The 27,567-nt window shown below is 47.0% G+C and overlaps 1 protein-coding gene across 2 annotated transcripts in view; it reads right to left on the bottom strand.

Moving 5' to 3' along the window:
• Positions 1 to 9,863: 9,863 nt before the first annotated feature.
• si:ch73-173p19.1 (uncharacterized) overlaps positions 9,864 to 27,567 on the bottom strand; it is a 70,590-nt gene continuing 52,886 nt past the window's right edge. For both annotated transcript variants that reach the window (XM_060823935.1, XM_060823936.1), the window contains one exon: positions 9,864 to 11,645. In XM_060823935.1, the coding sequence (XP_060679918.1) occupies positions 11,464 to 11,645 (182 nt within the window). In that variant the 3' untranslated portion in view covers positions 9,864 to 11,463. The remainder of the gene's footprint in view (positions 11,646 to 27,567) is intronic.

Here is a 27,567-nt window from a genome sequence, read left to right as displayed (position 1 = left end):
AGGAAAACCTTAGGCAACAGGATAATATGGACAGGCTCAACAGTGATAAATGTCATTCCTTCCTGAAAACTGTGGGGTGTTGTATTCTGGGAGGATTAGCAGGTAAGGGAGTAGATTGAAATAACTCCACAGAATCAGTATCTCGTCACCAAGTCTCCCTTTATTTACACACACAGAGTCCCTCATACTGATCCAGCTCCCTCAGGGCCAGCTCTGAGTAAACACAGCCCCTGACACTCCTGTTTATATATTTTAGTAACCAGTACAAATAAACAGTTAATAGCTGTGTACAAAGAAACAGCAGTTGACAAGGGAAAGGGGCAGCATAGCCAGACCCCAAACCCCACCGTACAAGCTGTTCACAGGGAAACGAGGTGACCTCGAATCCCAGCTTTCATCATCAAGAAGGAGATAGTAAATGCGACTGTATACAGACAGTCCGATAAACCAGTGCATATATCACAGCTATCCCCGAGAATGGGAGAGAAAAAGGCTGAGAGGGGATTTGATAGGGACATACAAGATGCTCAGACGATTAGATAGGGTAGACAGAGAAAGACTTTTTCCTGGGATGCTGATGTCCCCTTGTACGAGGGGGCAAAGCTGCAAATTGACGGGTGATAGATTTAAGACAGATGTCAGAGGCAGGTTCCTTATGCAGAGAGTGGTCAGGGCATGGAATGCTCTACCTGCTAGTGTAGTTAACTCAGCCACATTAGGGGCATTTAAACAGCCCTTGGATAAGCACGTGGATAATGACAAGATAATGTAGGGGGGATGGGCTTAGATTAGTTCACAGGTCAGTGCAACATAGAGGGCCGAAGGGCCTGTTCTGCGCTGTATTGTTCTATGTTCTAACCCAACAAACTACCCATCCCTCCCCTGTTCTGGCCACTCAAACGCAGCCCGCCTCTACACGTCTTCTGGCTCTCGGCTGCTCTGACACACCTTCTGACCACCTCTAGGACAGCCCGTCCCGATTACCCACCTTCTCGGGACGACAGCGCTCAGAATGGCCTACCCACCTTCTGGCTCTCGGGGCAGCCTACCTACCTCAGGTTCACAGATCAGCATACCCCCTCTCCAGCTCTCGGGGTGACAGCTTTTGGGATGACCTATGACCCTCCCAGTTCACAGGGAGACCTGCCAGACCCAGGGACACACAACACAGTGCAGGTGATAAACCCCAATAAGCAACAAGACAGTCAATTACCAACAAACAGAGTCCTTTCTGGTACAGAGTCCATTCTGGTACAGAGTTCATTCTGGTACAGAGTCCATTCCCAGGAACAGAGTCCACTCCAGTATACAGAATGCATCACCCCACAGCACACACATAGGTGTTCAGTCTCCATCGAGGCCTGGTTTATCTACAGAGAACCAGGCCCACCCACAAGAACATGGTGCAGTTAATTTACAGTGGATGGCCCACTCCCGGAGGCAGAGTCCACTACACAGCAGTTACTCACCCCCCCAGCACACACACGGGTGTGTCCAGTCTTTACACAGGCCCAGGCCCAGGCCCAGGCCTACCCACAGGAAAGGCGCGTTTTCTCACAGACGCTCAGTCCAAACATCAACAAAAAAATGTGAAAACACATTCAAAAGAAAGAAAACCAGAGAGCTCGGGTAAATCCCTGCCAGAAAATCAACATCGTCCTTTTCACAAAGTAAAAAAGGAAAGACTAACACACAGGCTGTATCCAGTTCCCTAATGAGAACTGAGACACACTGACTGTGTAAATCAGCCAGTTTAAAACTCAGTCCTCAATTTTAAAAAAAGGAATACCAGGCAACAAACTGGCTATGTAGATCAGCCAGTTTAGGAATCAGGCTCCCCGTGGGCGGCACGGTGGCACAGTGGTTAGCACTGCTGCCTCACAGCGCCTGAGACCCAGGTTCAATTCCTGCCTCAGGCGACTGTCTGTGTGGAATTTGCACGTTCTCCCCGTGTCTGCGTGGGTTTCCTCCGGGTGCTCCGGTTTCCTCCCACAGTCCAAAGATGTGCGGGTCAGGTGAATTGGCCATGCTAAATTGCCCGTAGTGTTAGGTAAGGGGTAAATGTAGGTGTATGGGTGGGTTGCGCTTCGGTGGGTCGGTGTGGACTTTTTGGGCCGAAGGGCCTGTTTCCATACTGTAAGTAATCTAATCTAATCTAAAAAAACACGGAAACCATCAGGAGCCATACACCCACTGGATGTGGGCAGCTGCTCAGAGTCAGTCCTCTCCCTGACACTAATCCAGCTCCCCCAGCCCCAGCTCTCAGAGGGAACAGGGTGTCTAACACTGTTTTTAATGTATGAAACAGTTCAAAATACAGTTAATAAACAGAAAGCAGCAGTTCACAAAAGCCCCACTATATACGGGGGACAGGGCAATAAACCAACCACCAAACCCCAACATTCAGTCAGTTTTCACGGAGATGAGGACAACCTCAAATCCCACTTCCATTCACCACAAGGATAACAGTAACAAACACAGACAAGACAGTGCAATCAAATCAGAGACAGTGCATAGGGTACAGGCCCAATACAGCTGTAAAAAGGATAGCTGACACCAGGCCCCACCACATACTGATCAGACCGTCCTTGGCTCACCTTCCCTCAGGACAGTCATCAGCTTCTGGTCTCCGGCCACACTGCGTACTGACCGACCCTCCCCAGGCCTGCTTTCCTCCAGACTGGTCATCGACCACCCAGCTCCCAGTCGTGCTGCGGACTGGCCGCACTACCCCGGGCCGCTTTCCTATGAGCTGCTTGTTAGCCTTCCGGTCTCTGGCCATGCTGCGTACTGACCATTTTCCTCTGGGACGGGTATCAGCCACTGGCTCCCGGTCACCCCACACCCTAACCGATCCAGCCCCAACGGCCTTCCCGTCCCCGTCCGCTCTGCGTACCGACTGCTCCTTTCCCCTGGCCAGTGTTCCTACGGGCAGCAGTTGGCCACCTGGCTCAGCCTCTCCGTGTACTGACCGGCCTGCCCTATACCGGCTTTTCCGTGAGGACACTATCAGTTGCCTTGGCCTCCCCCACCCCTGCGTACTGACAGCCTTCTCCTGGTCCACGTTCCTCCAGGTTGGTCATCAACCCTCCGGCCCCCAGCCAGCCCGCATACTGGCCGCCCCTCCCCTTGACCAGCTTTCCTACGGGCACACTGTCAGCTGCCTCACCTCAGCCTCCCTGTGCACTGACACTCCCCTCTCAGGCCTCTTTCCCCCAGGCCGGTCATGGACCCTCCAGCTCCCAGTTGCCCCACGTACTGACTAGCCCACTCTGACCCACACCCAAACACAATTAATTACATACATCACATTAACTGAATTCACAAAATCCTCACAATACAGTTTCAGTACCAAGGCAGAGTTCATGCCTGAACACAGCCGCTGCACCCGATGTGGCCTCCTCTATATTGGTGAGACAGGCCGCCTACTTGCGGAACGCTTCAGGGAACACCTCTGGGACGCCCGGACCAACCAACCCAACCACCCCATGGCTCAACACTTTAACTCTCCCTCCTACTCCACCGAGGACATGCAGGTCCTTGGACTCCTCCATCGCCAGAACATAACAACACGACGGCTGGAGGAAGAGCGCCACAAGGAATGAACTCAGATTTCTCCAGTTTCCTCATTTCCCCTCCCCCCACCTTGTCTCAGTCGATTCCCTCGAACTCAGCACCGCCTTCCTAACCTGCAATCTTCTTCCTGACCTCTCCGCCCCCACCCCACTCCGGCCTATCACCCTCACCTTGACCTCCTTCCACCTATCACATCTCCATCGCCCCTCCCCCAAGTCCCCCCTCCCTACCTTTTATCTTAGCCTGCTGGACACACTTTCCTCATTCCTGAAGAAGGGCTCATGCCCAAAACGTCGATTCTCCTGCTCCTCGGATGCTGCCTGACCTGCTGCGCTTTTCCAGCCACACACTTTCACCCCTCTACTTCCCCCATTACCACCCACGGTTTCAGTTTTGCTGGGAATGGATCTTTTTCGTGTCTACAGTCAGATATTGTCAGCGGTGACCAGAAGGATATGCATGAAGTTTAAAACCAGAGTGGCCTCTTCCAATGGTGGTACCCCCCCCTCCCCCCACCCCCCCTGCACCTGCCCCGCACCCACCTCCCCCCTCCCCTGCCCCAACGCCCCCCCCCGCACCCTCCACCCAATGGTGTATTGGCCAGCAGGAGGCAGCACAAGGCTTTTCTCATTTACTCCATGGCCGCCTAGACACTGTTCCAGGTTGTAATTGTATGCACTTAGAACAAGAGCCCACCGCTGAATTCAACCTGAAACTATGGGCAGCTTGGCCTTGTCCCATCTAAGTTGTCCCAGCAGGGTCTGTGGTCTGTTACTGTTCCAAATTTACATCAGTAAAGATAAAGATATTGTTGGAACATTCTCACTCCAAAGATGACCCTCCAAATCTTCCTTCTCTACCTGTGCACGTTTGTGCTCTGCATCAGCCGAGGTCTGGGAAGCATTCACAATCCGCCAGTACTGAACGGGGAGACATGCATGTCAGCACCAGATGATGATAGGTTTCAGAGGGTACCAATATCCTGCAAGGGGGAATTTGCAAATGCTCTTCGGGTGGGTTTAAACTAATCCAGCAAGGGGATGGGAACCTACATTGTTGTTCAAGTATACAGGAGGTTGAGAGGAGTGAGGTCAGAAATAAGGTTTCAAGGTCTCACAAGGGTACCGGCAAGCAAGGAGCTGGTTTTAAGTGTATCTACTTCAACAGCAGGAGCATCTGGAATAAGGTGGGTGAACTTGCAGCATGGGTTGGTATCTGGGACTTTGATGTTGTGGCCATTTCGGAGATATGGCTGCAGCAGGGTCAGGAATGGTTGTTGCAGGTTCCGGGATTCAGGTGTTTTAGTAAGAATAGAGAAAACGATAAAAGTGGGGAGGTGTGGCATTGTTAGTCAAGGACAGTATTACGGTGGCAGAAAGGACATTTGAGGACTCATCCACTGAGGTAATATGGGCTGAGATTAGAAACAAGAAAGGAGGGGTCACCCTGTTGGGAGTTTTCTATAGGCCTCCGAATAGTTCCAGAGATGTAGAGGAAAGGATAGCAAAGATGATTCTCAATAGGAGTGAGACAGACAGGGTAGTTGTCATGGGGGATTTCAACTTTTCAAATATTGACTGGGAACACTACACTATGAGTACTATAGATGGGTCAGTTTTTGTCCAGCGTGTGCAGGAGGGCTTCCTGACACAGTACGTAGACAGGCCAACAAGGGACGAAGCCACTTTAGATTTAGTACTGGGTAATGAGCCCAGCCAGGTGTTAGATTTGGAGGTAGGTGAGCACTTTGGTGATAGTGAGCATAATTCGGTTACGTTTACTTTAGCGATGGAAAGGGATAGGTATACACTGCAGGGCAAGAGTTATAGCGGGGGGAAAGGGAGTTATGATGAGATTAGGCAAGGTGTAGGATGCATGGGATGGGGAAGGAAACTGCAGGGGATGGGCACAATTGAAATGTGGAACTTATTCAAGGACAGCTACTGTGGATCCTTGATAAATATATACCTATCAGGCAGGGAGGAAGTGGTCGTGAGAAGGAGCCATGGTTTACTAAAGAAGTTGAAGCTCTTGTCACGAGGCTTATGAGAGAATGAGTGTGAAGGCTCAGTTAGGGGGCTTGAGTGTTATAGGTTAGCTAGGCAGGACCTAAAGAGAGAGCTAAGAAGAGCCAGGAGGGAAAAGTCATAGGTGGATAGGATCAAGGAAAACCCTAAAGCTTTCTATAAGTATATCAGGAATAAAAGAATGACTAGAGAAAGATTAGGGCCAAACAAGGACAGTAGTGGGAAGTTGTGTGTGGAGTCAGAGGAGAGAGGGGAAGCTCTAAATGAATATTTTTTGTCAGCCTTCACACTCGAAAAAGACAGTTGTCGAGGAGAATACTGAGATACAGGCAACTAAAATAGATGGGATTGAGGTTCACAAGGAGGAGGTGTTAGCAATTCTAGGAAGTGTGAAAATAGATAAGTCCCCTGGGCCAGATGTGATTTATCCTAGGATTCTCTGGGAAGCCAGGGAGGAGATTGCTAAGCCTTTAGCTTTGATCTTTATGTCATCATTGTCTACAGTACTAGCAGCAGAAGACTGGAGAATAGCAAATGTCCCCTTGTTCAATAAGGGGATGAGAGTCAACCCTGATAATTATAGACCAGTGAGCCTTACTTCAGTTGTGGGTAAAGTGTTGGAAAAGGTTATAAGGGATAGGATTTATAATCATCTAGAAAGGAATAAATTGATTAGGGATTGTCAGCACGGTTTTGTGAAGGGTAAGTCATGCCTCACAAACCTTATTGAGTTCTTTGAGAAGGTGACCAAACATGTGGATGAGGGTAAAGCAGTTGATGTGGTGTATATGGATTTCAGTAAAGCATTTGATAAGGTTCCTCTTGGTAGGCTATTGCATGGGATTGAGGGTGATTTTGCGATTTGGGTAAGAAATTGGCTAGCTGAAAGAAGACAGAGGGTGGTGGTTGATAGGAAATGTTCATTCTGGAGCTCAGTTCAGTTACTAGTAGTGTAACGCAAGGATCTGTTTTGGGGCCACTGGTTTTGTCATTTTTATAAATGACCTGGATCAGGGTGTAGAAGAGTGGGTTAGTAAATTTGCAGATGACACTAAGGTCGGAGAGTTGTGGATAGTGATGAAGGATATTGTTGGTTATAGAGAGACATAGATAAGCTGCAGAGCCGGGCTGGGAGGTGGCAAATGAGTTTAATGTGGAAAAGTGTGAGGTGATTCACTTTGGAAGGAGTAACAGGAATGCAGAGTGCTGGGCAAGATTATTGGTAGTGTAGATAAACAGAGAAGTCTCAGTGTCCATGTACATAGACCCTGAAAGTTGCCACCCAGCAAGGGTGGCTAATAATGCATACGGTGTGTTAGCTTTTATTAGTAGAGGGATTGAGTTTTGGAGCCATGAGGGCTTGTCGCAGCTCTACAAAACTCTGGTGTGGCCGCACTTGGAGTGTTGTGCAGAGTTCTGGTCATTGCATTATAGGAAGGATGTGGAAGTTTTGGAAAGGGTTCAGAGGAGACTTACTAGGATGTTACCTGGGATGGAGGGAGGGTGTTACGGGGAAAGGCTGAGGGACTTGAGGCTGCTTTTGTTAAAGAGAAGGTTGAGAGGTGACTTATTAGAGACATATAAGACAATTCGAGGGTTAGATAGGGTGGACAGGGAGAGCCTTTTTCCTTGGATGCTGATGGCTAACACGAGGGGACATAGCTTTAAACTCAGAGGTGATCGATATAGGACAGATGTCAGAGGTAGTTGCTTTACTCAGAGAATAGTAGGGGCGTGGAAAACCCTGCCTGCAACAGTAATAGACACACCAACGTCAAGAACATTTAAATGGTCATTGGATAAAATGGAACCGTGTGGGTTAATGGGTTTCAGATTGGTTTCATAGTTGGTGCAACATCAAGGGCCGAAGGGCCTGCACTGTGCTGTAATGTTCTATGACAGCTGCTTCTTCCCCTCCCTCTTAGTTACGTGGCCAATTCCAAGGCTGACCCTTTTCCAGTAGCAGGTGTAAGGGTGCCGAGATGGAGGCCAGCTTATGTAGGAATTTTCCGTAATAATTTCCATTGGCCCAGAAAAAGACCCAAGCTCTGGTACAGACATGGGAGCCAGGGCTCCTGTGGTTGCCCTCACTTGACCTTCCAATGGGCGTAACTCAGTCTTGTCGACTCTGTAACTGAAGTAGGTCACCTGCAGTGCCTGAACCTCACATTGTTCCCTTCTAAGGCGTTTGCCTACCTGGGAGCAACATCTAAACACTAGACACCCATGTTCTCTCAGTGCTCCTTATTGGCCTTCCCTTTTATTAGCATATTATCCAGATAAATGGTGATCTGGGGTAGACCTTGTGAAATGTTCTCCGTCATCTGTTGAAAAATGGCACAGGCTGATGATATGGCTGTCTCAGATATCAGTACAAACCCTTCTGGGGTGTTAACTGTAGCATACGTCCGGGAATCCCCATCTAACTACAATTGCAGGTACAGCCCATAGCTGATGTCCAGCATCATGAAGGACAGCCCTCCCCCGTCAGCTTTGTGTATGAACCCTCTATGCCAGACACTAGGTATTTATCCAGCTGCGAGAAGAGGTTTACTGTTTGTTTAAGATCCCCATAAAGATGAACCGACCCGTCGGGTTTCACAATCACTACGACCGGTGCTGTCCATTCCCCAAACTGGCTGGTTTGACGATTCCTTCACTTTCCAACCTCCTGGTTTCTGTCTCCACTTTTGCCCGTAAGTCAAATGGCACTGGGTGGGCCACGCAGAATCCTGGGACTGCTTCCTGGTCAATATGTAAAATGGCCTTGGCCCCTTTACAGTCCCTAGACATCCCTGATAAGCGTCTGGGTATTTAATTAGGACTCCACTCAAGCAGCCATTTTCTAATTGAGAAGTATTAAGCCAATCAAGGTAAGTCTTTCTCACCCAGTTTCACTCCATCACATTTGGGCCAGAGCCTTTTACTAGAATCAGTGGGAACTGAACCATAACAGACTGGACTGAAGTTGTCCTGTTACTCTGTAATGGTTCCCCGTTATAGGTTCTCAGTCTAGCCAAGGTCTCAAACAAAGTTAAGGGTAAAAATCTGGAGCAAATTTTGTTAAAGACTGGCTCTGCAATCATTTACACAGACACACCAGTACTGACCTCCATTAGAACTGGCTGACCATTTAACCAGATGTTTATTTTAATTGGTTCTGACTTGGACACTGCTGAACAATAATTCAATTCCAGTGGGACGCCCTTGCTGTCTTTTTTTTTAGATTAGATTCCCTACAGTGTGGAAATAGGCCCTTCAGCCCAACCAGTCCATACCGACCCACCGAAGAGTAACCCACCCAGGCCCATTTCCCTCTGACTAATGCACCTAATGTTGGATATGTGCCTTTATTAGGCAAGATACTGAGTACAAGAGCAAAGAGGTTTGATGTATATAATGTTGGTTAGGTCACAGCCAGAGTATGGTGTACAGTTCCAGTCACCACAGGATAGTGAGAATGTGATGCAGTGAAGAGAGTGCTGAGGAGGATGAACAGAATGTTGTGTGGACGGAGCATTTCAGCTATGAAGAGGGACTTTCCTTAGAGCAGGAAGGCTGAGAAGGGACCTGATTGAGGTATACTAACTTATGAAGGCCAGACATAGAGCAGGTAGGGAGAAACTTTTCCCCTTAATACATTAGATTGTAGTGAGTGAATACCTTACTGTGGGGTTGTAAGAAGTTCTGCTTCCCTATCGCCTATAGCCAGACATTAGGGAAAATCCTGGAAACATTTAGGACAAGCAATTGGACGGTTTTACCAGAATTTGTTGAAGTTAAATTCAATGTTGAAGTTTCTGCCCATAACAACAGCCCAGGATTTGGTATACTCAATAACCAGGGGAGATGGACTGAAGCTAAAGAACAGAAGGCTTACAGGAGATTTGAGGAAAAGCCTTTACATCTGGAACTCACTGCCTGAAAGAGTGGTCGAGGCAGGAACCATTAAAACACTGAAGAATTATTTGGAAGTGCACTGATATGTGAGAGAGTACGAGGCTGTGTGCCAAGCGCTGGGAGATGGAATGAGATGGATGGCTTTTTGACGGCTGGTATGGATAGGAGGGGCTGAACGGTCACTTTCTGACTGCATTACACACAATGAAAGGAAGAGCAGAGCATGTCACTGAGTATCAGCGTGACTCAGTTCCCCAGCAACCTTGACATCAGACAGCCTGAGAGAAAGAGAGACCAAACACTGTCCCGCCAAGGCAGGATACTCTGTGTCCCAGAGGTCAAATCAACAGTCTCACACAGTAGGTTCCAAGTTAGCTTTTAGTCACAAAACATTTCTCTTTGAAAAACAAATCAATCGAAGCACAGAAGAGGCAAAGTGCTATTCAAAATAAAGCTACCTCTCCTTCCAGTCTAACCGGCAGCTCCCAAGGAAAACTTATGGTGAAAGGGGGAAAAACTTACAGACCCTTCCTCATCAGCAGAAATCAATCATGTGACCCAGAAAATGGCAAACCTAGAACCCTTGAAATGAAGCGCACTACGCAGAGCTCAACAGCAGCACCGTGAGTCATTCAGAACAGTTTCCAATTACAGGAATCCCAATCAGAGTCCTACTACCCCAGAATGAGGTTAGAGAGAGAGTAAAGCTCTCTCTCCTCTGTCTCCCATCAAACACTCCCAGGACAGGGACAACACAGGGTTAGATACAGAGTAAAGCTCTCTCTCCTCTGTCCCCCATCAAACACTCCCAGGACAGGGACAACACAGGGTTAGATACAGAGTAAAGCTCCCTCTCCTCTCTCCCCCATCAAACACTCCCAGGACAGGTTTAGCACAGGATTAGATACAGGGTAAAGCTCCCTTTCCTCTGTCCCCCCATCAAACACTCCCAGGACAGGTTTAGCACAGGGTTAGATACAGGGTAAAGCTCTCTCTCCTCTGTCCCCCATCAAACACTCCCAGGACAGGGACAACACAGGGTTAGATACAGAGTAAAGCTCCCTCTCCTCTCTCCCCCATCAAACACTCCCAGGACAGGTTTAGCACAGGATTAGATACAGGGTAAAGCTCCCTTTCCTCTGTCCCCCCATCAAACACTCCCAGGACAGGTTTAGCACAGGATTAGATACAGTGTAAAGCTCCCTCTCCTCTCTCCCCCATCAAACACTCCCAGGACAGGTTTAGCACAGGATTAGATACAGGGTAAAGCTCCCTTTCCTCTGTCCCCCCATCAAACACTCCCAGGACAGGTTTAGCACAGGGTTAGATACAGAGTAAAGCTCCCTCTCCTCTCTCCCCCATCAAACACTCCCAGGACAGGTTTAGCACAGGGTTAGATACAGGGTAAAGCTCCCTCTCCTCTGTCCCCCCATCAAACACTCCCAGGACATGGACAACACAGGGTTAGAGAGAGCACAAAGCCTCCTCTCCACTGTCCCCCACCAAACATTCTGAGCTAAGGGACAGCGTGAGGTCAGATAGAGTAAAGCTCCTTTTACACCATCCCCCTCAAACACTCCAAGCTCAGAGACAGCATGGTGTTAGATACAGTGTAAAGTTCCCTCCAAACTGTCCCTAACAAACACTCCCAGGACAGGGACAGCGCAGGATTAGATATAGTCTGCATTTAGAGTTGTCTTTTTCGGGATGCCCTACTTCAGGACTCTGACTGGGTGGAAAGTTAAGGATATTGACAGGGGAAGAGGTGAGCAAACTACAAAACCAGAAGGGCAGCAACTGAGTGAAGATCAGGCTAAAGGTGAGGAAGTTCCTTTCCACACCGATTCTCTGAGCGATAGAGAGTGAGGCTCCTCACTCCTGATACCCGTTTTGATTGCACCGGGAGGGGGGGGGTGGCTTGTACCCATCCTCCTCGCCCCCTCCTCCTCCAGTCGTCCCGTCAATCCTCAGCCGTCAGCTCTTCGTCGGAGACCTGGTCAGGGGAGTGGGTGTGCAGGTTGTTGACCCGGATGCTGGTGATGCCAGGGCAGGATGCCAGGAGGCTGCTGATGGCAGGCAGTGTGACTCCTGTCCCATCGAGGTTGAGCTGACTCACACTGGTCTGGCTGACATACCTCAGGCCTAGAAAGCAGAGCACACAAACGGGCATCAGTCAGCTCTGACAGAATAATCCGGCCACTCCAGCAAAGTTCACGATGCAACTGTCTCTGGCATTATTAAGGGATGGCAGCAGGGGAACTGGCTGCAGAACCTTCTCCTCAGCAGTAGCATGTTCCTGCTCTGTACCTCCATTCTTTCATCTCACTAGTTCTTCACTGAATCCCACCCTCTCACACAACTCAAAGATTGGGCCTCCTGTTCCCCATCCTAAATCTGGTTTATTTAATTGTGTTCCCCATCTGTCAGCAACCACAAATAACCAACTCCATCCCCGCCCTTTCATCATTTTGAGAACACAATTTGTGGGCCATTTGGCCCCCTCAGGCCTGCCTCACCATTTCACTCCACTCCTCAATCTCCACACAGTAGCCATTTCCTGGTGTTTCTGCACAGACTTCCCTCTCTCACGATGGCCTTCTGAGAGTGTGCAACTCAAAAACTGCATGCAGTGCCCCAAACAGCTCACCCCAATCCCCTTCAGGGCTCTTTCCAACCCAAGCCTTTCCAGGAGGCATGCAAAATTCCATCAACCAAACCCAGCCCTGTCTTCTTGGCAGCCACTGAGCAAGTTACCTCACCTTGGGACATTATTTCACTGGACGGACGACCAGCTTCAGGCTAACATCATTATCTAGATTTAATTACAAATTGTGAAAAATGGGCAACATCATGTGGAAGAGGAGAAACATGAGCTCATCAGTCCAGCTCAATAAGCCATGGGATTGTCCCGATAATTAACAGCAAGATAATACAGCCTGGATCACGTAGTGAGAGTTTCAAAACGTTCGTGACAGTGATTCCATCACATAGAATGAAAACATTACTGTAACTGCACAGTAACAACTGACAGATTTCCAGACTACCATTCTGACAGTCCCATGATACAAACTAGAGTGGTCACTCAATCACAGTGATCTATCTCTTCCGATCAGTCAGTGATTGGGTCAGGAAACCTACAGTGGCTGGGCTGAATGGCCGCCTTCTGTACCATAAATATTCTGTGATTCTGTGGGAGAGATAGAGAGGAACCTGAGCTCAAACGTCACCTGTTCCTCCTGAGCACGGTGCACTTCTTATTCACTTACACGATGTGTGTGCGTGTGCGCGCGTGTGTGTGTGTGTGTTACTGGCTGTGGGAAACGTGAACATTGAGAGGTTATGCACTCCGGTAGGAAGAATAGAAGCACAGACTATTTTCTAACTGGGGAAAGGCTACAGAAGGCTGAAACACAAAGGACCTTGGGAGTCCTAGTTCAGGATTCTCTTAAAGTTAACATTGCAGGTTCAGATTGCAATAGGAAATCAAAGTCAGCATTCATTTTGAGAAGACTGGAATACAACGGCAGAGATGGACATCGGAGGCTATACAGGGCTCTGGTAAGATCACATATGGAATACTGAGCAGTTTTGGGCTCTGTATTGAAGGAAGGACATGCTGGCATTAGAGTGGTCCAGAGGAGGTTTACAATAATGATCCCAGGATGAAGGGCTGGTCATATGAGGAGCACTTGAAGACTCTGGGTCTGTACTCAATGCAGCCTAGAAGGGCCGAAACTTATAGAATACTGAGAGCCTTGGATAGCGTGGGCATGGAGAAGATGATTCCACCAGGAGACAGTAGGACCTGAGGGCACTGTCTCAGGGTGATGGGAACTGAGATGAGGAGGAAGTGTTTCAGGGAGAGGGTGGGGAATCTGTGGAACTCATTGCTGCAGAGGGCCATGGAGGTCAACTCACTGAGTGTATTTAAGACAGAGATGGATAGATTTGCGATTAGTAATGGGGATCAAGGGTTATGGAGACAAGGCAGGAGGATGGGGTTGAGATAACGATTGAATAACGAAGCAGACTGGAGAATCTGAATAGCCTAGTTCTGCTCCTATACCTTATGGATGTATGTGTCCCTGGTTCAGTTAAAGAGTTACTACCCATTCCTTAGTTGCTGAGCTGCCTTCTGGAACCGCTGCAGTCCATGTGCTGTAGGTAAACCCACAATTCTCTGAGGGAGGGAATTCCAGGATTCTAACCCAGCAACATTGAAGGAATGGTGAGTGGCTTGATGAGGAACTTGCAGGTTGTGGTGTTCCCATGGATCTAATGCCCTGATGGTAGTGGGTATGGGTTTGGGAGGTACTGTCCAAGGAGCCTTGGTGAATTGCTACAGTGCATCTTGTCAATAATACACATTGGATCTTGCTTGATTTAGAGTGAGCGTGTACATGTGAGAACACCAATGTTCCCTGGAAGTTGAACAAGTATGCAGCCGCTCCGCGAATCCGTTCCACAGCTCGTTCTGGAAGGTCATGCCAAACACAGACCCCAGAGATCCACACGAAGAAAAACAATTTACTGGGAATGCTGGTGACTGGTATGTGTGTGTGAGACAGAGAGTATGTGTGTGAGAGAGAGAGAGAGTGAGAGAGTAAGGGTGTGTGCATGCGCATATGTGAGAGAGAGTATGGTGTGTATGAGAGAGAGTGAGTGAGTGAGAGAGGGCGAGAGAGAGTGTGGTCTGTGTGTGTGTGTGTGTGTGTGTGTGTGTGTGTGAGAGTGAGTGAGAGAGTAGAACATAGAACCATAAAAAAATACAGCGCAGTACAGGCCCTTCGGCCCTTGATGTTGCGCCGACTGAAGCCTACCTAACCTACACTAGCCCAATAACCTCCATATGCCTATCCAATGCCTGTTTAAATGACCATAAAGAGGGAGAGTTCACCACTGCTACTGGCAGGGCATTCCATGAACTCACAACCCGCTGAGTAAAGAATCTACCCCTAACATCTGTCCTATACCTACCACCCCTTAATTTAAAGCTGTGTCCCCTAGTAACAGCTGACTCCATTAGCGGTAAAAGGTTCTCACTGTCAACCCTATCTAAACCCCTAATCATCTTGTACACCTCTATCAAATCTCCCCTAAACCTTCTTTTCTCCAATGAGAACAGCCCCAAGTGCCTCAGCCTTTCCTCATACGATCTTCCTACCATGCCAGGCAACATCCTGGTAAACCTCCTCTGCACTCGTTCCAATGCCTCCACATCCTTCCTATAGTATGGCGACCAAAACTGCACACAATACTCCAGATGAGGCCGCACCAGAGTCTTATACAACTGCAACATGACCTCAGGACTCCGGAACTCAATTCCTCTACCAATAAAAGCCAGTACACCATATGCCTTCCTCACAGCACTATTTACCTGGGTGGCAACTTTCAGAGATCTGTGTACATGGACACCAAGATCCCTCTGCTCATCCACACTACCAAGTAGCCTACCATTAGCCCAGTAATCCATCTTCTTGTTACTCCTACCAAAGTGAATGACTTCACACTTAGCTACATTGAACTCCATTTGCCACCTTTCTGCCCAGCTCTGCAACTTATCTATATCCCGCTGTAACCTGCCACATCCTTCTTCGCTGTCCACCACTCCACCGACTTTCGTGTCATCCGCAAACTTGCTCACCCAGCCTTCAAGCCCCTCCTCCAGGTCATTTATAAAAATGACAAACAGCAATGGTCCCAAAACAGATCCTTGTGGAACACCGCTAGTAACTGCACTCCAAGATGAACCTTTACCATCAACTACTACCCTCTGTCTCCTTCCAGCCAGCCAATTCCTAATCCAAACCTCTAATGCACCCTCAATGCCATATCTCCGTAGTTTTTGCATTAGCCTGCCATGGGGAACCTTATCGAACGCCTTGCTAAAATCCATATACACCACATCTACTGCTTTACCCTCGTCCACTTCCTTGGTCACCTTCTCAAAGAACTCAATAAGGTTTGTGAGGCACAACCTGCCCTTCACAAAACCATGCTGACTATTCTTGATCACATTATTCCTATCCAGATGTTCATAAATCCTATCCCTTACAATTCTCTCCAAGACTTTGCCCACAACAGAAGTGAGACTCACTGGCCTATAGTTACTAGGGCTGTCCCTACTCCCCTTCTTGAACAAGGGGACCACATTTGCTATCCTGCAGTCTTCTGGCACTTTTCCTGTAGACAACGACAACATAAAAATCAAGGCCAATGGCTCCGCCATCTCCTCCCTAGCTTCCCAGAGGATCCTAGGATAAATGCCATCAGGCCCAGGGGACTTATCTATTTTCACCCTTTCCAGAATTCCCCAGACCTCTCCCCTACATACTTCAAAGCCATCCATTCTAATCACTTGTGACTCAGTATTCACATCAGCAACAGTGTCCTGTTCCTGAGTGAATACTGACGAAAAGTATTGATTTAGTGTCTCTCCAATCTCCTCCGCCTCCATGCACAACTTCCCACTACTATCCTTGACTGGACCGATACCTACCCTAGTCATCCTTTTATTCCTGACATACCTATAGAAAAGCCTTTGGGTTTTCCCTAATCCTACCAACCAAGGACTTTTCATGTCCCCTTCTCGCTGCTCTTAGCTCTCTCTTTAGATCCTTCCTGCTACCTTATAACTCTCAATCGCCCCAACCGAACCTTCACGCCTCATCTTTACATAGGCTGCCCTCTTCCCTTTTACAAGGGATTCCAATTCCTTATTAAACCACCGCTCCCTCACAAGACCCTTTACTCCCTGCCTGACTGGTACATACTTATCAAGGACACTCAATAGCTGCTCCTTGAACAATCTCCACATATCGTTTGTGTCCTTCCCTTGAAGCCTACTTTTCCAAGCCACACATCCTAAGTCATGCCTCACCGCATCATAATTTCCCTGCCCCCAGCTATAACTCTTGCCCTGCAGTGCACACTTACCCCTCTCCATCACTAGAGTAAAAGTCACCGAGTTGTGGTCACTGTCCCCGAAGTGCTCACCTACCTCCAAGTCTAACACCTGGCCTGGTTCATTACCTAGAACCAAATCCAGTATGGCCTCACCTCTTGTTGGCCTGTCTACATATTTTGTCAGGAAACCCTCCTGCACACATTGGACAAACACCGACCCATCTAACGTACTCAAGCTATAGCTTTCCCAGTCAATATCTGGGAAGTTAAAGTCCCCCATAACAACCACCCTGCTACTTTCACTCTTCTCCTGAATCATCCTCGCAATACTTTCCTCTACTTCACTAGGACTATTAGGAGGCCTGTAGAAAACACCTAACAGGGTGACCTCACCTTTCCTATTTCTAACCTCAGCCTAAACTACCTCAGACGGCAAGTCTTCCTCCATCGTCCTTTCCACCGCTGTAATACTATCCTTGACAAGCAATGCCACACCTCCCCCTCTTTTACCCCCATCTCTGACCCTGCTAAAACATTTAAACGCTGGAACCTGCAATAGCCATTCCTGCCCCTGTTCTACCCACGTCTCTGTAATGGCCACAACATCGAAGTCCCAGGTACCAACCCACGCTGCAAGTTCACCTACCTTATTTCTTATACTTCTCGCATTGAAGTATACACACTTCAAGCCACCTTCCTGTTTACAGGCACCCTCCTTCGAGATTGATGCCTGGTTCCTAACCTCCCTACACTCAAGGTCCTGCATCCTAAAGCTACAGTCTAGGTTCCCATGTCCCTGCAGAGTTAGTTTAAACCCCCCCAAAGAGCACTAGCAAACCTCCCCCCAAGGATACTGGTGCCCCTCAGGTTCAGGTGGAGACCATCCTGTTTATAGAGGTCCCACCTTCCCCAGAAAGAACCCCAGTTGTCCAGAAACCGGAATCCCTCCCTCCTGCACCATCCCTGTAGCCACGCATTTAACTGCTCTCTCTCCCTATTCCTCGACTCTCTATCACGTGGCACGGGTAACAAACCAGAGACAACAACTCTGTTCGTTCTAGCTCTGAGCTTCCAACCTAGCTCCCTGAAAGCCTGCCTAACATCCTCACCCCTCTTTCTACCTATGTCGTTGGTGCCAACGTGGACCACGATCTGGGGCTGCTCCCCCTCCCCCTTAAGGACCCGGAAAACACGATCAGAGACATCACGTACCCTTGCACCTGGGAGGCAACATACCAATCGTGAGTCTCTGTCGCTCCCGCAAAACCGCCTATCTGTGCCCCTCACTATTGAGTCCCCAATAACTATCGCTCTACCTTTCTCCACCCTTCCCTTCTGAACAACAGGGCCAGGCTCCGTGCCAGAGGCCTGAACCTCGTTGCTTACCCCTGGTAAGTCATCCCCCCGACAAGTATCCAAAACGGTATACTTGTTATTGAGGGGAACAACCGCAGGGGGTCCCTGCACTGGCTGCTTCCTCCCAGTCCCCCTCACTGTCACCCATCTGTCTATAACTTTCAGAGTTTGACAGAGTGTGAGAGTGAGTGTGAGAGAGAGAGTCAGAGTGAGTTAGATTTAGAGAGAGAGCAAGTGCGAGAGACTGCAAGAGAGATAGTGCGAAAGAGAGCGTGAAAGTGAGTGTGTGAAAGTGAGAGAGTGAACAAGAGTGAGCAAGAGTCAGAGAGTGTGTGAGAGATTGTATGACAGTGAGTGTGAGAGAGATAGAGCGTGTCAGAGAGAGAAATTGTGTAACGGAGAGAGAGACTGAGAGAGAGAGAGTGTGTGTCAGAGAGAGAGATAGAGTGAGATAGAGTGACAGAGAGTGAGTGAGTGAGAGAAAGGAAGACTGAGAGAAAGAGTGTGAGAGAAAGTGAGAGACAGAGTGGGAGAGAGTGTGAGAGGCACAGAGTGGGAGAGAGGGAGACTGTATGTGTGTGTGTGTGTGTGTGTGAGAGAGTGAGAGAGAGAGTGTGTGAGAAAGAGAGAGTGTGAGAGAAGAGTGTGAAAGAGAGAGTGAGAGAGACAGAGAGTGAGAGACAACGTGGGAGAGAGAGTATGGGAGAGAGAGTGTGAGAGAGAGAGATAGAGAGCGCGCACGTGTCACAAAGCTAGCCTCTTTTTTTTAAACTAAAAGCTGTTCCTTGGCTCAAGTAGACTCTGTCCCTGATTTTTCTCAGAGGGGCAGTAAACCCAGCCGGGCTCCGATCAGGCTGGTCTGGGACAGGGATGACAAGGATTTTGAGAGGCCCTTTTGTTTATATGTAAACAGATGAGACTTCAGGCCAAAGTGGTCATGTTTTAGAAGTGACCTGTAAAATGAAAGGGGAGTGGTCAGCTCTCTAGCTGGGTGGTTTTAGTTTAGTCTTGAACTGGTTGGAAGTTCAACAGGGAGCTGTGTGGAAACTCTCTCACTCTCTTTTCTACCCTTCAACATCAACCTGTAAGCATGTATTCCATTTATACTGGGTATTAAAGGGAGTTTGCTAATTGGGATTGTTGTGTATATCTGGAACAGCATAATTCAGTCTAGCTGGATAGGTTGGGTTCTGCAGGGGTTCTTTATTCTCCTCTTTGTGTAACTTTGTGAATACATTTTTGTCTGTTTTAAAATCTAGTAGTCAACCTAGCTATCCTACTCCGGGTAATTTTCACCGTAAACTTACTGAAACAAATTACAAAGTTATGGTCTGAGCTGCCTGCTTACGAATGTTTTGGGTGGTGAGTTTTGAGAAGATTTGTAGCTCAGGTTGAGGTTTTGGAGGTAGGTTTGCTTGCTGAGCTGAAAGATTCATTTCCCGACGTTTCATTACCTTAGTGGGTAATATCTTCAGTGGCCTCAGGCAAAGCAATGCTGACAATTCCTGCTTTCTATTCTATAAATAGAAATGAACCTTTCAGCTCAGCGAGCAAACCTACATCCATTGTTTTGAGTGGTCTGGCCTGGTCCATAACAGACGGGGGGCTCTTTGCAGGATTTTAAACAGAGATTGGTAGGTGCTAGTGTCTTTATTTTGGGTGTTGGTTTGGTTGGGAAGACAAAGCTTGGGATAGGAATGGCTCACAGTCACCAAGTGTTTTCTGGATTTGCAAAAAGTGAATATGACCAAGTTGCAAGTATTAACAGAGAAGCTGGAATTGGACCAGCCTGCTTGTGTGAGGAAAGGAGAGGTAATTACAGCAGTAGCTCAGCATTTAAACCTGCTGGAGAACCCATCAGAATCTATAGAAATGGCAAGAATTCAATTGCAAATGAAGCACCTTGAGTTAGAGGCGAGAGATAAGGAAAAGGCAGCAGAAATTAAACGGTTTGAGATACAATTAAAAGCAAAAGAGAGGGAAAAGAGAGCAGAGAAAGAAAAAGAGAGAGCTTTTGAACTTCAAAAACTGCCACTTTTAAAAAGGAAAGTCAGCTTGAAGGTTTGGAGATTAAGGCTGAGGGAAGGCTCAGTGAGGAAGTAGTGAGACCTCATGGGGAAGAGCAGAGAGTTAAAACGATAAGGTTAGCAGCTGAAGGGGCTGATGGTTATGAGCTGGTCCATAAAACACGGTTTGGCTTCCAGAATCAATTTCAATCCATGAGGGATAGAAACTCGGGCATAGAGAAACCCTCACGTGGAAAGGGAAAGGTAGATCTCAGTGAAGACGATAAGGATAATTTACCACAGGATATAAAAGAAACAAAGAAGTTAAAAAGCTCTGGTGTTTTCATTGTAATAAAGGGGGCCACACAAAATCACAGCGTTGGTGGGCAAGGAGAAAGCCAGATGTAGGAAAACCAGACAAGCCTGGGAGTTTTGTTGGATTAGTAACAAAAAGCACAAGGGAAGTTAGACAACTGCCTCCGAGTATACAAGATGATCCGAGGTTGGTTATGGAGGAAGTGCCAGATCAGCTTCAAAAATATACATGCGAGGGTAAAGTTTATTCACATAGGCCAGGAGTAATAGGTAAGGAGGTTACAATATTAAGGGACACAGGATCCTCTCAGTCTGTAATGCTGAAGGAAGAGGATATATGTGCTCCTGAGGGACTGTTGCCAAAAAAGGTACTGGGAACAGGAATCCAGGGTGAGACAAAAAGTGGTCAATTATGTAAAGTGAGGCTACAGAGTCCAGAGAGGAGTGGAGAATTTGTGGTAGGAGTATTGGACAAACTCTCAGCTCCAGGAATACAACTTGCCCTTGCAAATGATATCACTGATTCACCGGTAGGCGTGTTGCCTACTGTAGTTGAAAAGCCAGTGGTGACATAGGCAACTGAAGGAATGAAGCATCTTTATTCAGGAATATTCCCGATCACAAAGGCACAAGCTGAAGGAGGACAGATCAAAAGGCCCAGATAAGGAAGCTGACATAGCGTTATCCAAAACTTTCTTTGATCAGCTGAGTGGGGCAGAGAAGGAGCAAATAGGTAAACATGCCAGTATCTTTAACTCTGCTAAGCTGAGTGAATTACAGCAGAAAGATGACAACTTAAAACAGTTACACCAAAAGGCATATACAGAGAAGGAGAGTGAATGCCTTCCTGTGTGTTATTACTTAACAAATGATGCCTTAATGAGGAAATGGTGACAATCGCACATTCAAGCAGATGAGAAATGGGCAGAAATTCATCAAATTGTTTTGCCAGTAGGGTATAGAAAGGAGGTGCTGCGAGTGGCGCATGAGCTACCACTTGGAGGTCATTTAGGGGTGAGGAAAACATAGACTAAAACACAAAGGCATTTTTACTGGTCTGGATTACACAGAGATGTGGTTGAGTTTTGCCAGACGTGTCATACATGTCAGCTAATTGGAAAACCACAGGCTGTAATAACACCTGCACAGTTAATACCTATTCTAGCATTTGAGGAACCTTTCACAACAGCCTTGATTGACTGCATACCTACCTCAAACAAAAAGTGGGAATGCACCAAATGAATCAACCAAATTCAATCCATTTGAAATAATTTTTGGGCATGAAGTAAGAGGACTGTTAAAACTGATTACGGAGAAGTTAATAAGTCAGAATTCAGAGACCACCCATCTGGACAATGTGTCAGATTTTAGAGAACAAACAGAGCTGGAGAGTTGGCTAGACAGCACTTAAAAGTATCACATCACACAACAAAACAGGAAGCAGATATGAAATCACAAATTCACAATTTTGTAGTTGGGGATAAGACATTAGATAATAGGTGCAGGAGTAGGCCATTCTGCCCTTCGAGCCTGCACCACCATTCAATGTGATCATGGCTGATCATCCTTAATCAGTATCCTGTTCCTGCCTTATCTCCATAACCCTTGATCCCACTATCCTTGAGAGCTCTATCCAACTCTTTCTTAAATGAATCCAGAGACTGGGCCTCCACTGCCCTCTGGGGCAGAGCATTCCACACAGCCACCACTCTCTCTGGGTGAAGAAGTTTCTCCTCATCTCTGTCCTAAATGGTCTACCCTGTATTTTTAAGCTGTGTCCTCTGGTTCGGCACTCACCCATCAGCGGAAACATGTTTCCTGCTGCCAGAGTGTCCAATCCTTTCATAATCTTATATGTCTCAATCAGATCCCCTCTCAGTCTTCTAAACTCAAGGGTATACAAGCCCAGTTGCTCCAGTCTTTTAGTGTAAGGTATTGGTGTCACCTCCAGTAACAGCTGAACCTTTAAAAGCAAGGTTTAGTGGACCTTATCAAATCGAGAGGAAATTGAGTGAGGTGAACGACTTGATAAGGACTCCAGACAAGAAGAAATCTCAGTGTGCCATATGAATGTGCTCAAAAGGTATTTTGATTGGGGAGGAAAGCAGGAGGAGACGGTGTTAATGATGACAGCACAGAAGGAAGAACCAGGTTCAGAGGATTCTGAATTGGACATTCCTCAAATCAAATTGGACAATGAGAAAGTTGTCAAAAATGGGGATGAATTATTGAGTTACCTTCCACAAGAAAATGGAAATGACCTGAAAGCGATATTACTATCACATGGGGAGAAATGTGGAAACAAACTGAGAAGTACTAACTTAATTGTACATGATGTAGATATAGGAGATGCTGTTCTGATTACACAACATCCTTATCGGCATAACCCTCTAACATTGGCACAGGTTCCGAAGGAGATGGAACGCATGCTCCAAGATGGCATGATGGAAGTGAGTTACAGTGACTGGAGCTCACCCATAGTCAAGGTGCCAGAGCCAGATGGTACCCAATGGTTATGTGTGGACTATCGTAAAGTCAACACCATTACCAAGACTGATCCATCTCCTATTCTGTGGTTGGAGGATCATGTCAATAAAGTGGGACAAACAGCTTACATTTCTAAGTTAGACTTGCTCAGAGGCTGTTGGCAGGTACCTCTGTCAGAGAGAGCAAAGGCAGTTTCAGCATATGTAACACCAGATGGACTGGATCAGTTTAAAGTCATGCCATTTGGTACGGCAAACACGCCGGTCACATTTCAGAGACTGACTAATATGGAATATCCTCCCTCAGCACAGCTGTAATAAGGGATAGCAATATAGCTGTGCTGAGGGAGGATATTCCTGGAAATCCATCCAGGGGAGTTATTTGGGTAGAACTGAGAAATAAGAAAGGGATGATCACCTTATTTGGATTGTATTATAGACCCTCTAATGGTCAGTGGGAAATTGAGAAACAAACTTGTAAGGAGATCTCAGCTATCTGTAGGAATAATAGGGTGGTTATGGTAGGGGATTTTAACTTTCCAAACATAGACTGGGACTGCCATAGTGTTAAGAGTTCAGATCGAGAGGAATTTGTTAAGTGTGTACAAGAAAATTTTCTGATTCAGTATGTGGATGTACATACTAGAGAAAGTGTAAAACTTGACCTACCTCTTGGGAAGTAAGGCAGGGCAAGTGACTGACGTGTCAGTGGGACATCACTTGGATAGGTACATGGATAGGTGCTTAAGCTAGGAGAAATGTTCGGCACAACATTGTGGGCCGAAGGGCCTGTTCTGTGCTGTATTGTTCTCTGTTCTATGTTCACTTTAATGCCAACGACCATAATTCTATTAGATTTAAAATAATGATGGAAAAGGACAGACCAAATTTAAAAGTTGAAGATCTAAATTGGAGAAAGGCCAATTTTAATGGTATTAGGCAAGAACATTCAAAAGCTGATTGGAGGCAGATGGTTGCAGGTAAAGGGACTGTTGGAAAATGGGAAGCCTTCAGAAATGAGATAACGAGAATTCAGAGAAAGTATATTCCTATCAGGGTGAAGGGAAAGGCTGGTAGGGATAGGGAATGCTGGATGGCTAAAGAAATTGAGGGTTTGGTTAAGAAAAAGAAGGAAGCATATGGAAGGTATAGACAGGATAGATCGAGTGAATCCTTAGAAGAGTATAAAGGAAGTAGGAGTATACTTAAGAGGGAAATCAGGAGGGCAAAAAGGGGACATGAGATAGCTTTGGCAAATAGAGTTAAGGAGAATCCAAAGTGTTTTAGAAATACGTTAAGGACAAAAGGGTAACTAGGGAGTGAATAGGGCCCCTCAAAGATCAGCAAGGAGGCCTTTGTGTGGATCCACAGAAAATGGGGGAGATACGAAAAGAGTATTTTGCATCAGTATTTACTATGGAAAAGGATATGGAAGATATAGACTGTAGGGAAATAGATGGTGACATCTTGCAAAATGTCTAGATTACAGAGGAGGAAGTGCTGGATGTCTTGAAACACATAAAAGTGGATAAATCCCCAGGACCTGATCAGGTGTAACGTAGAACTCTGTGGGAAGCTAGAGAAGTGATTGCTGGGCCTCTTGCTGAGATATTTGTATCATCGATAGTCACAGGTGAGGTGCCATGAGACTGGTGGTTGGCTAAGTGTTGCCATGGTTTAAGAAGGGCGGTAAGGACAAGCCAGGGAATTATAGACCAGTGAGCCTGACCTCAGTGGTGGGCAAGTTGTTGGAGGGAATCCGCAGGGACAGAATGTACATGTATTTGGAAAGGCAAGGACTGATTAGGGAGAGTCAACATGGCTTTGTGCATGGGAAATCATGTCTCACAAACTTGATTGAGTTTTTTGAAGAATTAACAAAGAGGATTGATGAGGGTAGAGCGGTGGATGTGATCTATATGGACTTCAGTAAGGCGTTCAACAAGATTCCCCATGGGAGACTGATTAGCAAGGTTAAATCTCACAGAACACAGGGAGAACTAGCCATTTGGATACAGAACTGGCTCAAAGGTAGAAGACAGAGGGTGGTGGTGGAGGTTGTTTTTCAGATTGGAGGCCTGTGACCAGTGGAGTACCACAAGGATCGGTGCTGGGTCCTCTACTTTTTGTCATTTACATAAATGATTTGGATGTGAGCATGAGAGGTACAGTCAGTACGTTTGCAGATGACACCAAAATTGGAGGTGTCGTGGACAGCGAAGAGGGTTACCTCAGATTACAACGGGATCTGGACCAGATGGGCCAATGGGCTGAGAAGTGGCAGATGGAGTTTAATTCAGATAAATGCAAGGTGCTGCATTTTGGGAAAGCAAATCTTAGCAGGCCTTATACACTTAATGGTAAGGTCCTAGGGAGTGTTGCTGAACAAAGAGACCTTGGACTGCAGGTTCATATCTGCTTGAAAGTGGAGTCACAGGTAGATAGAATAGTGAAGGCGGCGTTTGGTATGCTTTCCTTTATTGGTCAGAGCATTGAGTACAGGAGTTGGGAGGTCATGTTGCAGCTGTACAGGACATTGATTAGGCCACTATTGGAATATTGCATGCAATTTTGGTCTCCTTCCTATCGGAAAGATGTTGTGAAACATGAAAGGGTTCAGAAAAGATTTACAAGGATGTTACCAGGGTTGGAGGATTTGAGCTAAAGGGAGAGACTGAACAGGCTGGGGCTGTTTTCCCTGGAGCGTCAGAGGCTGAGGGGTGACGTTATAGAGGTTTACAAAATTATGAGGGTCATGGTAAATAGGCAAAGTCTTTTCCCTGGGGTTGGGGAGTCCAGAACTAGAGGGCATAGGTTTAGGGTGAGAGGGGAAAGATATAAAAGAGACCTAAGAGGCAACTTTTTCATGCAGAGGGTGGTACGTGTATGGAATGAGCTGCCAGAGGAAGTGGTGGAGGCTGGTACAACTGCAACATTTAAGAGGCATTTGGATGGGTATATGAATAGGAAGGGTTTGGAGGGATATGGGCCAGGTGCTGGCAGGTGGGAGTAGATTGGGTTGGGATATCTGGACGGCATGGATGTGTTGGACCAAAGCGTCTGTTTCCATGTTATACATCTCTATGACTCTAATAAGGTCATTGCCAGATTACCCAACTGTGTGGTGTATATTGATGACCTGGTGATTTTCAGTCCCTCATGGAAGGTACACTTAAGTATTTATTAGACTTGTTTGATCAACTCCGAAAGGCAGCTCGGTGGTAAACCTGGCTAAAAGTGAATTTGTCAAAGCCCAGGTCACCTTCCTGGGCCGTGTTATTGGAGATGGACAAATGGCCCCCCCAGGATGTGAAAACCAAAGTAACTGGGGAATTTCCCACACCGTCGATGAGATAAAGCAGTGCTGCGGTTCCTGGGGTTGAGTGGATATTACCGAAAGTTTGTGCCGATCGTTAGCAGTGTGGCCGCTCCACTCACCGAATCGTTCAAAAAAGGGCAAGATGTTTCAGTGGACAGCGGACTCTCAAAAGGCATGTGACCACCGCCCCAGTATTAGCCAGACTGCATTACAGGGAGCCTTTCTAAGTGGCTATCGATGTCAGTGCTGTGGGTGTCGGTGTGGTGCTCCTGCAGGAAGATGACGAGGGAATAGAAAGACCCATCGGGTATTTTCCAGGAAGTTGAACGTTCATCAACAGAAATACTCAACGGTGGAGAAAGAGACTTTAAGCTTGGTGTTGGCATTACAACATTGAAGTGTTTACCTTACCAGCAATGCGTCTGAGACAATTGTATACACTGATCACAAGTCATTGACATTTGGGGAACAATTTAAGAACAACAATGCCCGCCTGTTTAGATGGAGCTTGTTGTCCCAGCCGTTCAGTGTGACAACTGTGCATGTGGCAGGCCACGGAAACAGGACTGTCGAGATACGGAGGTGTTCGGTAGTGGGTGTACCGCGGCCTGGATTTGCATGTGGTTGTGCACATTTGCATGTTTATAGTTAGTATAGTGTGTATGTGTTTAGACTACTAACCAGGTTTTGAAGGGTTAAAAATGAAGCCATCTTTTGGAACTGATGGTTATTTTTAACAGTGGGGGTGGGTGGGGGGGGGGGGGGCAGGGTGTCACAAAGCTAGTCCCTTTTTTCATAAAAGCTGTTCCTTGGCTCAAGGAGACTCTGTCCCTGATTTTTTCTCAGAGGGCTAATAAACCCGGCCGGGCTCCGATCAGGCTGGTTTGGTACAGGGATGAAAAGGATTTTGAGAGGCCTCTTGTTTATATGTAAACAGATGAGACTTCAGGCCAAAGTGGTAATGTTTTAGAAGTGACCTGTATAATGAAAGGGGAGCGGTCAGCTCTCTAGCTGGGCAGTTTTAGTTCAGCCTTGAATTGGTTAGAGGTTCAACAGGAAGCTGTGTGGAATCTCTCTTTCTTTCTGCCCTTCAACATCAACCTGTAAGCATGTATTCCATTGATACTGGGGTTTAAAGGGAGTTTGCTTATTGGGATTGTTGTGTATATTCAGAACAGCATGATTAGGTCTAGCACTATAGGTTTAGTTCTGCAGGGGTTCTTTATTCTATTCTTTGTGTTTCATTGTGTAATTTTGGGAATAAATTTTTGTCTGTGTTAAAATCTAGTAGTTAACCTAGCTAACTTAATCTGGGTAAATCTAACAAATTTGAAAATGTGTTGCTGGTTAAAGCACAGCAGGTTAGGCAGCATACAAGGAACAGGAAATTCGACGTTTCGGGCCAGAGCCCTTCATCAGGAATGAGGAGAATGTGCCAGGCAGGCTAAGATAAAAGGTAGGGAGGAGGGACTTGGGGGAGGGGTGATGGAGATGTGATAGGTGGAAGGAGGTCCAGGTGAGGGTGATAGGCCGGAGTGGGGTGGGGGCGGAGAGGTCAGGAAGAAGATTGCAGGTTAGGAGGGCGGTGCTGAGTTCGAGGGAATTGACTGAGACAAGGTGGGGGGAGGGGAAGTGAGGAAACTGGAGAAATCTGAGTTCATCCCTTGTGGTTGGAG

Source organism: Hemiscyllium ocellatum, chromosome 4 (assembly GCF_020745735.1).
Source record: "Hemiscyllium ocellatum isolate sHemOce1 chromosome 4, sHemOce1.pat.X.cur, whole genome shotgun sequence".
Lineage (NCBI taxonomy): Eukaryota > Metazoa > Chordata > Chondrichthyes > Orectolobiformes > Hemiscylliidae > Hemiscyllium > Hemiscyllium ocellatum.
The sequence above is the reverse complement of the archived record's forward strand: the minus strand, read 5'-3'. Positions and strand labels throughout refer to the sequence as shown.